The 15,620-nt window shown below is 45.7% G+C and overlaps 1 protein-coding gene across 1 annotated transcript; it reads right to left on the bottom strand.

The window, feature by feature from the left end:
- Positions 1 to 8,956: 8,956 nt before the first annotated feature.
- Positions 8,957 to 14,729, bottom strand: EFCAB9 (EF-hand calcium binding domain 9). Its single transcript, XM_075511016.1, has 5 exons — positions 14,594 to 14,729; positions 13,331 to 13,383; positions 11,803 to 11,898; positions 10,673 to 10,849; positions 8,957 to 9,040 (listed from the first exon to the last, which is right to left on the bottom strand). The coding sequence occupies exons 1-5, from the start codon at positions 14,727 to 14,729 to the stop codon at positions 8,957 to 8,959; spliced, it is 546 nt and encodes a 181-aa protein (XP_075367131.1).
- Positions 14,730 to 15,620: the final 891 nt, after the last annotated feature.

Raw genomic sequence — 15,620 nt, 5'->3', positions numbered from 1 at the left:
CTTTGGGGTTTGCCTGATCTCATATTTAACACAACAGCAAGCAGCACAGGGCAAGGGCAAAGGAAGGAGTGGGAAGGGAAAAGGGAGGAGGTACAAGGAAGGAGGGAAAAGATTATTAGTTCACGTAATACAAAAATGTAATGATTCTTAAAACTGTAGGTGGTGGTGTGATCCATGGAGCCAGAGCAACAGAGAGCACTTTTATTTAAAAAAAGAAAAAAAATTTAAAATTAATCAATTTATAAAATTTCATATCAGCACCACATACAGTTCATGCAAGAATCACAGCCGCTCTGCGTGTTCACGGGGATCCTTTCTGGTTTGACCTAACTCGCGTGCTTTGCCCAGGCACTGCCAAGGCACAGCCGGCCCCGGGCAGCGGAGCTGGGCCGGGGGCTCGGTCTCTGTCCCGCGCGGGCAGCTCCTGGCGGTGCTCAGACCAAGCAATTGTACATTCCAAGATGGCAACGCAGTCCTGTGCCATTGCTGGCTCCCGAGCTGGGAACGCAGCCCGCTGGAGCCTTAGGCAATAACTTAGTCAATGTATACTCATGTACTGTACTGTAAACTTACTTGCTACATGACTGACTTAGCCTGAAGTTTACTGGCTCACCGGCAGCTGAGTACGTGCCTGCCGAATTACTGTATATCATTCAGATCATTAAAACAAATTTTTATTAGGCTGGCTAAGGTGAGTGATGCTGGTCTGCGCTTAAGCATTACGTGCATCACCTTTGTCAAATGGCAGTGGTGTTATAGGGCCAGGTTAAATTGCAGTTACACCCAGATGCAATGGATTGCAACTTCCTCTGCTCAGTTCCTAGAGGGCACAAAGCATGGAAAATGGTAAGGAGGACACGACAGCCCACGGGTTTCAGCTCTTTGTGTGAGTGTCATTTGAAGCAGCAGCCAGTCTTCTAGCTCTGGTGACTCTCCAGCCAGGACAACTGGAGGTATCCTCACCGAGACCTGTGGCCCAGAGCGTGACGGTGGTGTTTCACAGCCAGTGCTTTCCCTTCAGAATGTAAGAGGAGCCCTTTTGGCACATGACAAATCCTTTTGTAGTCTCAAAAATCTGAATCGGAGCATAACTGGCGGGGGGAGAATCTAATTGCTTGTTCCCTCAGTTAGCAATGCTCTCTGTGTTCCTTTGGCTGCTCTGCACCCCTGTCTGGTAATGTCTTTGTTTGAGATCAAATGCCCTGTTCCTTTTAAACATGATTTCTAGTTTTCTTGGTTTTTCAGCCATCATTGAAATGACTTCACTTCTTCCAAAGTCGAATATGCTATTCAGGTATGAATAGCATATTTTTATTGGTTTCTGTCTTCCCTCTCTGAATCAAAGGTCTAAAGCTACAGTTGTTCCAACTCTTTCTCATCTGCTAGTGAAACTGGTGGGTTACATTGACAATTTTAAACTTGTTACTTTTGCTCCTTCATTAATTCGGTAGAACTCAGTTTCTTGGACTCGGAGTTCTTGCTCCATGAGCATCAGCATAGAGCCAGAATGAGCAGAGGTCACTTGTACAACATCATGAGTCTTTCCCAGCAGGTCGAAGCAGGCGCAGAATTTACGCTGATGGTTGGAAAACAGGTCCATATTTTATATGCATTTCCCACCCTACCCCAAATAAACATAGCTTTCTTTTTGGTCCCTGTGTTGTATTACAGCTTACAGTTTTCTGACAGCTCCCTTAGCCCCAATTTGGGACAGGATGACTGAAGTGTAGTGGCAGAGCTGTGTAAAGGAAAATTAGTTCCCTGTTCTCGTAAACACCAAAGTGACTTGGTTTTCTTTTTTCTTTTTTTCTTTTTAAAGATGAAATCAAAGCTGATAAATACTAATCTATAACAAAAGTTTTCTATTGTTGAGGTTTTTTTAAGACAAATATGATTTACGATACTGGGTTTTTGCAGCCAGATCTTTTGCATTCCAGAGGGGGAAAAAATATTTGATATATAAACAACTCAAAAATCTCTTGGATTTTCACTGGGCAAAGGATGGTTTCATGCCAGGAGGACACTACTTGTCTTGTAAGGCATAACTTACTTCTCTGTATAAATGATCTTTACGATGTTATTTCCCTGCAGTCCCTTCTGGAAGGGGGGAAATCGTGATAGATTAAGGAGGAGCAAACCAGGGTGACAGTTCTGTAACTGTGAACACTAAAACACTACTTTTTTTGTAGGGTACATTTTGTTGATTTTTTTTTTCTTTTTCTATTTCATTCAGACAATTGTCACCATATACTGTTTTTGAGATTACAGCGTGCAGGGGCTGGGATAGCTCCTTCTTTCCCTCTCCCCCCTCTTAGTTGGAAAAGGTTCAGTTTTATTCTGCCATAATAGATGACCATGTTTTATATTAATTGCTTTTATGTCGGGGAGCAAGGTGATGATCTGAAGGCCATGTTGTGAGTAGGCTTTGAGTAGAACAGAGAATTGGCTCATGAAAATGCTCTTTTCTCCAACATCCTTCCCTCCTCTCCTGTCCCTTAAGCACATATCTAAAACTGAACAAATTCAATGGTAAAATGCTTTTATAGGTGAAAGTGAAGACTTTTCAACCTCTTCTGTATAAAATGACAGATGTGCTAAGCACATACCCTGCTGGAAACAAATTTTACAAGATTTGTATTAGGAAAGAATTCTAAGTTTCAAAATATATATATATTAAAAAAAAAGTCAGTAACGAATGCGTACGGACATACAGCATGTCGACTGACATATCCCACGTATATAACTAGAGGTTGCAATATACATTGAGAGAACAGTAATTTCTGTCTCTGAAATGTCTTGTCTTTGTCCTACGAGATGGTCTTCGGTGCAAATGCCAGTGCAGAAAACCAGGCTGGGGCTCCCGTGGGACTTGTGCGGGTTCCCAGGCAGAGCAGGGCTCCCCGCATGCCTGGAGGAGGGAGAGAGGGAGGGAAGGCTTGTTTAATTGCAGAGCAGAGTAGGCATGGCTGAAGTGAGACTAACAAAGTACTAAACCACTGTTTAGCTGGCAGCCCTGGTGAGAAGGCAGGACTGGTGCAGGTCTGCGTGGCCAACACCAGTGGCTGCTCACAGGGAGGATGGATAGAAGCACGCCGGTGTGCACATCTTCATTTTGCGGCGTGGATGTACGTTGAGCTGCATGCCACTGGCAACGCAGCCTGGGCTGGGTTTTGGCATGCTGGTTGGTGTGCTGCCCAGCACTGTGCAGTGTCAAAGTAATGCAATGGGTTTTGTAATGCGTGCAGCCATGAACTGCAATGCCAAGTGCAGACAAGTGAGGAGTAATAGGCTGGTTTTTATTTGTTAGACCCATCAGCCCTTTGCATCATTCCTGATTAGCTCTGGCTATGAACTGATACCAGTAGATTACATTTTTTACCATGTTAGTGACAGGTCTGTTTGACGTGATTCAAATTTTTATACTCTTTATTGTTGCTTCTGCCTGACCCAGAAGTAATAACCTAGTGAAAGTCCACACTCCTGAACAGCTTGAAAGGCAGAGAGGCATGAACACACATAGTCTGCTGAGGCGAGGGAGCTCCAGAAAAGCCATGGATGCTGTAGGTACGTTGCTCGGTGCGCTACAGAAGGACGCTCGGGGTTGTCTTCCACAACCAAGTGACAGCTGCTCCTTCTGAGCACCCAGCTCCCAAAAGTTTCATTGACTACCTTGGCTCTTTGTGCATCACAGTTTATTGGTGTCCTCTGCAGAGAACACAGCTTGGAATAGCTGCACTGCAAGAACTTCTTTTAGTTTTCTGAAAGCCTTTACTTCTCTGAATCTGGGAAATATTTTGCAAAACTAAATTATGCGAGTCAGCAGTGTAATAAGTTGGGTTTTTTAATAGACCCCCCAATGCGAAAAGTAGTAGTAACAACAACAAAAAAACCCTCACCCCAGGAGCAACCAAACAAAAACCCCAGCTCCTCTTTGCCTTTCACAGAAAGTTCCTAAGTTGCTTTGGGGAGGAGAGGGAAGAGGGGTTCATTGACACAACAAGGCAACACATGGCAATGTGCATAACCTTTGGTAAAGCAGATGACCGATTGATAAAATATTGCTGTAGTATGACATGCTTCTGCATATATATCCATTGTTAGTAAATAATGTAAAAACTTTTGAAAAACTATTAAAAAAAAAAATCTTAGTTTGTTACAATGGTGGGATGCTTTTAGCCATGGAGTTTTGAAAGCATTTTAGCCGTGTAAGTGTTGACGAATTGAATGCTGTACGTTTCTCCATTTCTGTCTTCTTCAGAAGCATAAGTGGTAGCTACATTTCTGACTCTTGATCTATATTTTACAAAATCTTTTCTGTGTCACTGTAAATACATCCAAGACCCTGCACCTTATGCAGAGAATGTTTACATTTAAAAAAAAAAAAATTGTTGGCTTTTTCACTGCGCTGCTCAGATCCTGTTATGTTGAAATGAAAGTAGTCTCTGTTAGAAAAAGGGGCTTTTTTTTTTTTTTTTTTTTTTTTGCCCTTAACCACTTCCTCTGTAATTCTGACTCCCTCCTGGATGATGGCTGGCAGCTCTTGGACAGCTTGCGCTCTCCTGGAGTAGGATGTAGAGGTATTTGAGAAAGGCGTTTTTGAAAACTTGCTTTGGCGGGGGGGGTGGTGGGGATGAGCTTCATACACTCTGCAACGTTCTTCGAAAAAGAAAAAAATCTGCTTCAAACCCACTAGATGTTGGTGGTCTGCCTTGCAAGTTAACTGATCTAGGAAGCCTTTGAGTTAAACTTCCCAGCAACCGTGCTTCTGTCTTCTCCCAAAGAAGATGAATGTTCTGCTGTTATATCTGCAGCTACAAACACTTCTGTTAATGACTGTATATACAAGTCTGCCTGCTTTAAGACTTTCCTTTTCATAAAGTGTTTTGATCGCTCTGTTCTGCAAATGGCTCTCCTCTTCCATATTTCATCCGCTTACATGCTCCATAGCCACGTGTGTGTTGCTCTTGTTCATAGGAGATGGAGCTATAGCTCTCCTTCCAAGGGAGATACATGCCACTGAGCCTACAAAAGTCTAATAGGTGGAAGATGAGATGTTGTAACCAGCAGGCTTCTTACTGTGGACTTTGAGACTTTTAATAAATCAGTCCACTGGACTCTCCGTGAAGAAGTATGTTCCTGCCCTCCAAGCAGGACCACTTGTTGGGTATTTATCCGGTAGAACTCTGTATTTGTATATTTTACAGATGAAGACCATTTGATCAGAGCCATGGGGCAAATAGAGAACTTAAAATCCTGACTCCTGCCTTAAAACTTTTAGTTCATCTTGAGCTCCAAAAATTCTGCACCTGCTCATTCCCAAGTCCCTTTTTTCTTTAGGAAATTTGAATCCAGTCAAAGGCTGGAGACAATTTAAGGAAATTTAAAACAAAATAAATTTTAGCTGATGGCTTTATTAAAATAACTAACTGGTCTTGTATTAAAAACCCTATTTGTGCCTCTCTTAAGTCCAGGGAATGTTTAAAAAGTGGAGGTGGCTTTTGAGCAATGATTGAAATGACTGCGTTAGCTGGCAATTTGTAAGACACTTGCTTTCATATGCTCTGAGCAAGAGACTTCGGTTTGTGTCCTCTCTGCCTCATGGTAATGGCTTTCAAAGATGGCTGGTACCATCAAATTTGTACTTCTTGAATAAATATCTTCATTTTTATGGTAAAACTTTTTGTATGCGGTTTGTTTGTGTGTGCCATGTAACAAACATTCGTATTACACAGGATACGGTGCTAGATTTGGTACTGACACAGAAAATACACAGCTCCAACACGCAGTGAAACAAGGAAGAGGGGATTCCAGTGACGTGACCTTTTTTTTTCCCCTGTAACTTTTATAAAATCTTTTAGAATCAAATATACCAGTTGTGTAAAACATGCTTTTTAACTTTTTTCCCCTCCCTGGTTCCTTCAGTCAATGAAGACTTGTAGGCCAATATAAAGATGCTGTGAACATCAGGTAACTTTTAAAATGCATTATGTGTTTTTATGTTGTACCTCTGTTTCTTGGTTGACGTATTGCAGTAATGTGTGCACGTATCCTTAATCAACAGCAAAGCACAAGTAGGTTGTCTTTAGACTGTTAAATTATGTGAATTTTTTTTTTAACCTAGGGAAGATCTTTTACCATTGAGAGCAAACCATCATGAACTTCTATCAAAAATGCTGTACAAAATTTCCTGTATTTAAAATGAAAAAGAGAACTTTTTTCCCCCCCTGCATTTAAAAAAATAAAAGTAATCCTGGAAATGCCATGCCTTAAGAAATTAAACTCAGTGTTGTTTTTATTTTTTTAATTTCTTCAGTAGGGCTTTTAATTCTGAGCTGGAGCTCTACAACTTTTTCATTACCTGCCTGATACCTTAGAGACACGTTTTAGTAGTAATTTTGGTGTGTGACAACGTTTTATCTTGCAAATAAGGTGTGCAGTCCGTGGAGAATGCAGGGCCTGGAGATGCAGTCAGGCATCCAGCGCAACCCTCCTCTGCTCCTGGCTCCCGCTGTCTGCAGATGTGCTTCTGGCTCCTTGGTGAACAGCGCAAAATAATGGATCTGTGTAATTGTCCTATAATTACATTAACTGATGTGTTGTCTTAATTCAGGTCACCACTTTTATAGTCTTGATTAACTACCTAATGTATCAGAGGAGTAGGAATAATTTTTTTGTAGGCCACTTTGGTCTAATGTTATCACAGCTGAACGTGTCAATTTTTTTTTTTTTTTATCTTAGGATAATTTCATGATAGAATTTATGATGTGAGCTATAAACAAATAAGCATGTGGTTTTCCTGGAACTTTTAAACTTCTTCCCATAGATATATATTCCTTTTATATGTGTGGGTATATATAATCTCTTTTATATATACATATTCCCTTCTGTGTGTGTGTGTGTAAAATAACAGGTGCAAAGGCTTGTTTGTAGCCGTTCGTTCTGACCCATGAGACAACCCTGCTTCCACCTCCCCCAGCAGGGACAGAGAAGTTCTCAGAGCTGATGTCCTCAAACACCAGGATTATAAAACTACGTGTGATCTTTCTTTACCCATCTTCTAGTTGACCAAAGTGTGGTCGCTTGTCAAGTAGTCAGAGGGATCTCCATCTCATGTTGCCGCATGTGTGCATGCCCACCCCACACCAAGCTGTCTTTGGTCTGCAGCTGTTGGCATGTTTTGGTGTATGAAATGGGCTGGGGAACTCAGGGCTGACTGTTGACCTAAGCAAAACCCCAAGAGGATGTAGATTCTGTGTCAGAAGTGCACAAGAGCTGAAATTTCCTCGGTCGCTCCTGCAAGCAGTGAAATCAGGTGCTGCTTCACACCCCCCAACAGTTAGGGGAGAAGAATATTTATGGTTTATAGAGCTATGTTACATAGACTACCTTGTTTCCATTCCTAATTAACATAGAACATAATTAATGTTTGTATTGTGCCTATATTCGTATTTCATTGAACTGTATCTCACTATGAACTTGCGTAATGTACTACCATTAGCATGGGGTTTCTGCCCTATGGTGGATGTTGCACCCTCGCTCCTGGCCACGTACCAAACACTACTTGCTTTCTGCTGGCTAAAGCTGCATCCCAGTTTGGCTAACGTGCCCATCCTGCTCCGTCTGTGCTCCTGCGGACCGGTGCTGTGTTAATACCTGGTGCTTGGCTCCAAAGGTGGCACTAAGGGAAATTATCTTTAACCGTGGTCCCAATTTTGCTGCTTCTTATGCTGGGGTCAACAGCCCCGGTCAGTGCAAAAACTCCAGAGTCACTCTGGGTGCTGCAGGGAGCATCTGGCTGAAAGCTGGGAGTGGCTGATCCCTCCAAATCTGGGCTAAAAATGTCAAGGTAACTTATGGAAAAGGCACTGAGCTCTGCAAAGAGTGGTTTGTTGTGTTCTCTCTTTCTCTGAGTAATCCCAGAAAGTTAGGGTTTCAGCTGCGTAGTTTATTTTCTCTGGACTCGGAGCAGTTGCAAAGGCTGAGAGGTGGGATGCTGCCTTACAGGCATGCCGAAAGCTCACTTCATGGGAGGTCAGTGGTGGCGCTTGGAGACTGGAATTTTCTATTCTAATTAGTCCCTTATGCTGTAGCCATGCTGCTTCATTAGGGAAGCTCTCTAATGGCACCGAGTTTGGCAGAGACCCAAGGGTCTGATGCCCTGTGTGTAAGGTGAGAGGGGGAAAATAAATTCACTGGATTGCTGTGCCCAAAGGGTAAACAGTCAATATTTAGCAAGAGAAACTGCCTCTGTTGCTTTCTCTCCACATGGACTTAATTAGGTGGTTTCGTTAACAAAGCAAACGGCGTTTCCTGTCGTTGGGCTGTTCCTCACCAGCGCAGCAGCACGGATGCAGGGAGCTGCCCGAGCCCGGAGCACGCAGGCGGGGATGCAGAGCAGAAAGCACGGGAATGGGAAGCTGCCAGCATGAGTGGCTCCGCATCGGAGAGACCAGTCTGCCCCATTTCAAACCAGCCTGCCCCATTTCAAACCAGCCTTGCTTTGAGTGTGTCTGAACGTGGCAAAATGGCAGTGCTGGGGAGGAGGGCGCTCGCTAAGCCAGCGAGTAACATAGGGGACAGGAAGAGGTTGTCTCTAAAATCCCAAGATGCACCTATTGCAGTACATGGGGGAAGATAACGCTAATGTCAGGCTTAGTCCTGGGGAGAGTTGTGCGGCACGAGGCTGAAGTCCAAGTTGCATCAGTCCTTCCTCCTCCTCGGACACCAGCCTCTGGTGCTCACCTTGGCAGAGCAGCGGCGACATGCAATGGAGAAAAAAGAACAGGCAATTACTTTACTGCAGCACTTCGATTTATTCACTTTCTACAAGTTTGGTACGTGTATCTGGTGGCTGTAAGCTGAGCCCAGGGGGACTGAGAAGTGAGGCTGCATTATTCCCAGCTGGGTAAAGGGTTCTTGTCCAGGCTATTAGGAGCTCGCTGATCTTGCTGGGAGGCTATTCATGATCCTCTTCCTCTTTCTGTTGTTGTTTGTCAATACAGAAGACTGTGAACATCTTGAGTTCCCTATAGTTCAGTTGCTAGTTTTGGAGAGGAGATAGATCCCTAGCTTAGCAAGGCATCCTTGCCCAATATAGACAGTTATTTCAGAGAAAGACCCCGAGTCCGGGCTCTCATCCCCTTCTCCAACTTGCTCTACTTCCCTGACTGACTCAGGAGAAATTGGTTTCAACTGATTGCCTCCAGCTCATCCCGAACATGTTACAGGCTAATAGGGCACCTCCCTGGCACATGGCTGTTTCTCCACCGTTTGTAATGACTTGCAGATGTTGGAGTGATTCATAACAGCTGGGGTTATGGTGTGGAGGGGGGGGCGGGGTGCCTTCATGGCTGTATCACAGCCATGCTGCTCCTGCTTAAAGTGGCCTTTTAATCAGGCAGCCTCAAGATGAAAGGACAGGATCAATGCAGCTTGGGGCTGAAACAGCTTCTTCTGGGAAACTACTCTAAGGGCATTAGAGAACTATTCGCAGGCCCCGAGCAGGACTGAGGCTTTGGTACCTCGCTGCGCCACTAAACCACACAGGAAACAGGATGCAAGCCCTGCAGGGCTTACAGGAGAGATGCAACAGCTGCCTGTAGCAAATAATTGAAGAGGATACTGGTGGTAGAACATAGAGGAGGAGAACTATCAATAAAAACAATAACCCAGGAACCTAGCAGCAAAAAGGAGGAGAAAGAGAAGGGATCTCCCTCGGTTACTAATGGCTGTCTTGCTAAACGTGCTCCTGGAGCATGCTGAGATGCTGAAGTCATGAGGACGGTGTGAAGCTGTGACAGAGATAAGAGATGTCTACAGTCTATTAATGACTGATTCCCTACCAGTGTAGCTGCAGGTGGTCATTAATCAGAGTGTACTTCAGAGCAGGGAGGGATTTGAAAGAGCACTGGTGACCAGACAGGGACAAAAGTGAGCTGGTGGCAGAAGCAAATTGGCAAGGGATGTGTGCGTGCACCTCCATAAGGAGGACTGTGTAAATGCAGAGCTGGAGGGGAGGTGCTGTTACCAGCTTTGTTCCCTTTCTGGTTGCAGGGAGCTGCTCCCCACCATGGGGCAGGGATGGGCGAGGTCCCTACGGCCTCTCCTTGGAACCTGGAGCTGGTTTAAGGTCAAAATGAGGGATCCATCGGAGAATAGAAAGAGCTTCCCCTGGAGCTCCTATCTGGCATTGGCATCTGCATGGCACGCGTATAAGCCAAGGTACAGCATTTGTAATGTTTCTAGAAAGAGTTTCAAGTCCAGGTGTACCCCAGCAAGGTATCCCTCTGGCCAGCAGCTCTGAGAATGGGCTGCAGAGAGCTTGGAAAATAATGAGAAGCCACAAGCAAACTCAGAAGAAAATGGCTTAAATAAAGGCACATCTGGCTGTCCTGCCTACCTCCTCCCATTAGAGTCTCATCAGACAGAGGGATATGCCTGGTTTACCCCCAAGAAATTATTTCTTCCTGTTGCTATCTTACTGTTAAAACATTTTCAATTCAGACTGTGTGGTAAGTCACCAAAGACCCACTCCCGAAGTCAACAGGAAGAAAACTCAGGCTTGAGTAAGAAGTGGCTGCGGGCTGCAGTACGAAATTAATCCCAGGGATTAATTTTGAATTTAGGGGCATTTTCATGGCCTATCTTTTGACTGTAGTTTCTCTAATTTTACCTCATCTCCAGAAATATCAAAGTCCTTGAATATCTTCTTGAGTTCTTCTTTCTGGATGTTGAAGAGAAACCTTGTGGCTTCAATCTCATTAAAATCAATCATATTATCCCCATCTACGTCCAGCAGTTGAAAGGCAGGTCCTGCGTGCTGGTGGATGAACTGCTTTTCAAGATGGTTCTGTTTCGGGGCAGAAAGGTTTAGAAACAGATGATAAGCACTGATTTCCTGCTTGGAAAGAATACATGGAATACCAACTGGTGCTCGCATCCAGAGAATAAAGGTGACCTCCCACTAGTCGCGCCCGCAGGAAATACCAAAATCCTGGTGCTTCCTGCCGCAGAGCCGTGTGGGAGCCCGCGGCTGTTGCTGGCTGGGTTCAGGCTGTGGGCTGTGCCAGGGAGAGCTACCAAGAGCCAGCCAAGCTCCAAGGCTGCTTTGTGAGGTCCTTTCCCATCCCTCCCACGTGCTAAATGACTTGCAGGGCTACGTCCCAGAGTTGCCTCCTCTCCTTCCTCCCTGAGTCCTGCAGGCAGCAGCCCCGAGAGCTGGCCCTCAGCCAGGCGTCTGGTCCAAAGCGGAGCTGCAGGACATCATGTCCAACAGGACGGTTGAGCTCCAGCGTAACCCTGGCTTTACCACCTCTCTCCCTCACTGCAGCCTGCTGTCCTTGCTGCTTTTCCCTGAAAAGGCACCAGTCTCTCCCCAGCTGGGACTGTAGGTGATGCTGGGGAGGCTGAAGAAGGGCATCAGCACATGCTGCATCTACAACCTAGCAAGAACTGATGGGTGAAAACAGATGCTCTGCTCTCTTCCTCAAAGGTAGACGCAGCCGAGGGCTTGTTTTTTGGAGAACTAAGATGGACAGCCTGAGCTGGGAGGAGTGTTTAGATGGTTCCTACCTTGCAAAAGGTTCAGGGGTGGATTTATCCAAGAGGAGCAAGGTTGGTATTAACAGAGGGACTGCTCCTTTCCCTGCTTTCCTTTTCTATGCAGCAGCATAGACCCAGGGACCCTCTCCATCCCTTGTATGCCATGAGTAAAGTTCAGCTCCAGTGAGCTGATTCCCTTTGCAGGGGTGTTGGATGGTGCAGATGTCCCTGTTCTGGCTCCAGGACCTGCAGGATACACACCTCATGGGACAGGAGGATGCATGCCACCATGTAGAACTCATTAAAGCAAATCTTCCCCCATGTGTTTTGGTCCGGCAAGTCGAACAGCAGCATGATGTGCTGCTGTAGATGGGTGTCAAACGTGACACCCACCTACAAGAAGGGCCGGAAGGAGGACCTGAGGAACTACAGGCCTGTCAGCCTGACCTCGGTACTGGGGAAGCTGATGGAGCAGATCATCCTGAGTGCCATCACACGGCATGTAGAGGATAACCAAGGGATCAAGCCCAGCCAGCATGGGTTTAGGAAAGGCAGGTCCTGCTTGACCACCCTGATCTCCTTCTATGACAAGGTGACCTGCCTAGTGGATGCGGGAAAGGCTGTGGATGGTGTCTACCTAGACTTCAGTAAAGCCTTTGACATGGTTTCCCACAGCATTCTCCTGGAGAAACTGGCTGCTCATGGCTTGGATGGGTGTACTCTTCGCTGGGTAAAGAACTGGCTGGATGGCTGGGCCCAAAGAGTGGTGGTGAATGGAGTTTACTCCAGTTGGCGGCCAGTCAGAAGTGGTGTTCCCCATGGCTCTGTGTTGGGGCCAGTTCTGTTTAACATCTTTATCAATGACCTGGACGAGGGGATCGAGTGCACCCTCACTCAGTTTGCAGATGACACCAAGTTGTGTGGGAGTGTTGATCAGCTTGAGGGTAGGAAGGCTCTACAGAGGGACCTGGACAGGCTGGATCGATGGGCCAAGGCCAATTGTATGAGGTTTAACAAGGCCAAGTGCAAGGTCCTGCACTTGGGTCACAGCAACCCCATGCGACGCTACAGGCTTGGGGAAGAGTGGCTGGAAAGCTGCCAGGCAGAGAAGGACCTGGGGGTGTTGGTCGATAGCTGGCTGAATATGAGCCGGCAGCATGCCCAGGTGGCCAAGAAGGCCAACAGTATTCTGGCTTGTATCAGAAATAGTGTGGCCAGCAGGAGTAGGGAAGTGATCGTGCCCCTGTGCTCGGCACTGGTGAGGCCGCACCTCGAATACTGTGTTCAGTTTTGGGCCCCTCACTACAAGAGAGACATTGAGGGGCTGGAGCGTGTCCAGAGAAGGGCAACGAAGCTGGTGAAGGGTCTGGAGCAGAAGTCTGATGAGGAGCGGCTGAGGGAACTGGGGTTGTGTAGCCTGGAGAAAAGGAGGCTGAGGGGAGACCTTATTGCTCTCTACAACTACCTGAAAGGAGGTTGTAGAGAGGTGGGGGTTGGTCTCTTCTCCCAGGTAACAAGTGATAGGACGAGAGGAAATGGCCTCAAGCTGCGCCAGGGGAGGTTTAGATTGGATATTAGGAAATTTTACTTCACTGAAAGGGTTATCAAGCATTGGAACAGGCTGCCCAGGGAAGTGGTTGAGTTGCCATCCCTGGAGGTATTTAAAAGACGTTTGGATGAGGTGCTTAGGGACATGGTCTAGCGGTGGTCTTGGTAGTGTTAGTTTTACGGTTGGACTTGATGATCTTAAAGGTCTTTTCCAACCTATACGATTCTGTGATTCTATGATCTGGTCCTTATTCAGGTTGGTCATATAACAGAGGAAGCAATAAAACTGCAGATCTGGAAAACAGTGAACTCTCAGGCATCGTCTGCACAAAGCTCAGAGCAATAATTAGCAGGTTTTATTTTATTTTAAATGCCCACTGCTCCCAGACAGGTTGCACAGGCAATTAAAACATAGGCACAGACAAGAGATACTGTTCAGAATTAATAGAACAGTATTAATAAGATGGCCTGACTTATGAAAGAGGCATACGCGATTTCTGCACAGAAGGCAATGTTAAAGTGTTCATAATTTTCTGTCTTTCTTCTCTTCTACCCCACCCCTGGAGGAAAAAAGGACTTTTCCAACAAACCAGAAACATGGGAATAGACTGAAGAACTGCAGGCGGAAGGTGGGGAAGCTGTGAACCAGCGGACGGGGGGTTGCAAACAGCCTCATGCGGAGGACACTACTGGTAAGAAACCCACCTGCTTTCTAACACAGAGCATGATCAGTTTATGGAAAGGATTACATGATGAGGTTGCTGCAGCTTCAGTGAGCCAGAAATCCCCTCTTGCCCCCTGTTCCTGGCATCTCGCTTGCACAGCTGTAAAGATCTCCTTTATGGCTGGCCTGGGTTTTTCCTATGTCGATTATCTGTTCGTTGTACCAGGACCCGGTGATCATGTTTGTACAGTACGAGCAAGCCTGTGGCTTTGCATGCTGCTGGGATACAGAGGATGATAATACCGTAAAATCAAACAGGTTTTGTAGGCTCTTGGACCTTTTTCTGTCTCATGAACAGGGAAGGAGGCAGTGGAAGGGGGAAGGGGAAAGGAATACCTGCGATGTGAGCTGAAAATGCATCTCAGTGGCTCTGCATGGTCCCCTGAGCTGTACATATTTCAGAAGCCAATGCAGGAGTAGCCAGGCTCTGCATGGTCCCCTGAGCTGTACATATTTCAGAAGCCAATGCAGGAGTAGCCAGGCCATGTAACCTTCCAGAGCAGCCGGGGCATGACAGAGCAGGGAGGACATGGTGATATATGCTGCATCTGAAAGCTTTTTGGGGTATTGCCAAGCACTTGTATTAACCAAGCTGCTATTTAATTAGTATTACAGAGTGCTGCATTTGTTATAACATCTGAAGTGCAATATTTGTAATGTCTGTGATCTCTGGTTTTAAATCCTAAGTGATGTAGCATTCTGTGTATCTCTTTTCAAAACATTACACAGGGCCTGTAGCTTTAGAGCATTAATGCCAATCTCATTTTTAGAAGTACTCACTGTTCAGGTAATTCTTTCGATAAACATCCAGGAGCCGGAAATCCTTTGCCAGCACCGCAGTATTTCTTACTGACAACAAGCAGTATACTTCATCTAAACACAGACGCTGCAGAAAACACCCAGATTTCAGCTTCATCTCAGTTGGCCGTGGAAGATCAGCGAAACAGAACTAGCACCATGGCAATGACCCCTCACAGAAGGAAAATGCTGCCCTAGAACCAGATGCAACCTCCGTCCCATGACTTCAATGCTTTTTCCATATTTTCAACAATTCCCCTCAGATGTGGAGGCAAAGGGTGCCCTTCCGTTCAGCATTAAAGGATAATACATACTAAAATCAAGTGACAGAAATTATTCTTACAATGCTCAAGAGCATTAAATCTGATTAAAATGTGCAAGACAGCACAGACTTAAGGATTTATTTTAGACTGTAATGCAAATCTCAACCTCAGACAAGTGGTACCCCAAAGTCTGTTGGTCCATGCTGAGGAGGTCCTACATAGCAGCCGCTGCAGGGCTTTGCTTTTCCTCTTAGCCAGAGCTTTGATGTTTCTAGTTTCCAGTACCTGACAGTGTCCTGTGCAACGTATCTGGAAGCTATAGCTCAGGCATGGATGCTTTTGAATGCCCAATTTCTTGTTCAGGTTAGCTGTTAGGAAGCCGAACCGCTCTTATATTTATATAAAGTGTTTATCACCCATTCCTCTTCCAACCCAGAACGAGTCCAATCCAGCACAGCAATAACCATTGAAAGTGCTCTTTATTACTTACCCCTAACCTATACCAGGAATAACACTAATAAAACAAAACTCCACTGGCTTACTTTGGTCGACTCTGTAACCCAATGCTTAAAACGCAGAGCTGTATGTAGTCTTGCAGTCAGGTCAGCAGTTTCTTCTCCTTGGGTCGTAATGCTGAGTGAGAGCTCAGCTCTGCTAACACGCGCTGCCGAGGGCTGTGCTGACTCTGAGCGGTCGAGTTAATGCAATGGTGATGCTCGTGACTGTCTGTCCATAGGATCAGGGGT

The sequence above is a fragment of the Mycteria americana genome, chromosome 8 (assembly GCF_035582795.1).
Source record: "Mycteria americana isolate JAX WOST 10 ecotype Jacksonville Zoo and Gardens chromosome 8, USCA_MyAme_1.0, whole genome shotgun sequence".
Classification (NCBI taxonomy): domain Eukaryota; kingdom Metazoa; phylum Chordata; class Aves; order Ciconiiformes; family Ciconiidae; genus Mycteria; species Mycteria americana.
This window is presented reverse-complemented; position numbering and strand designations above follow the sequence as displayed.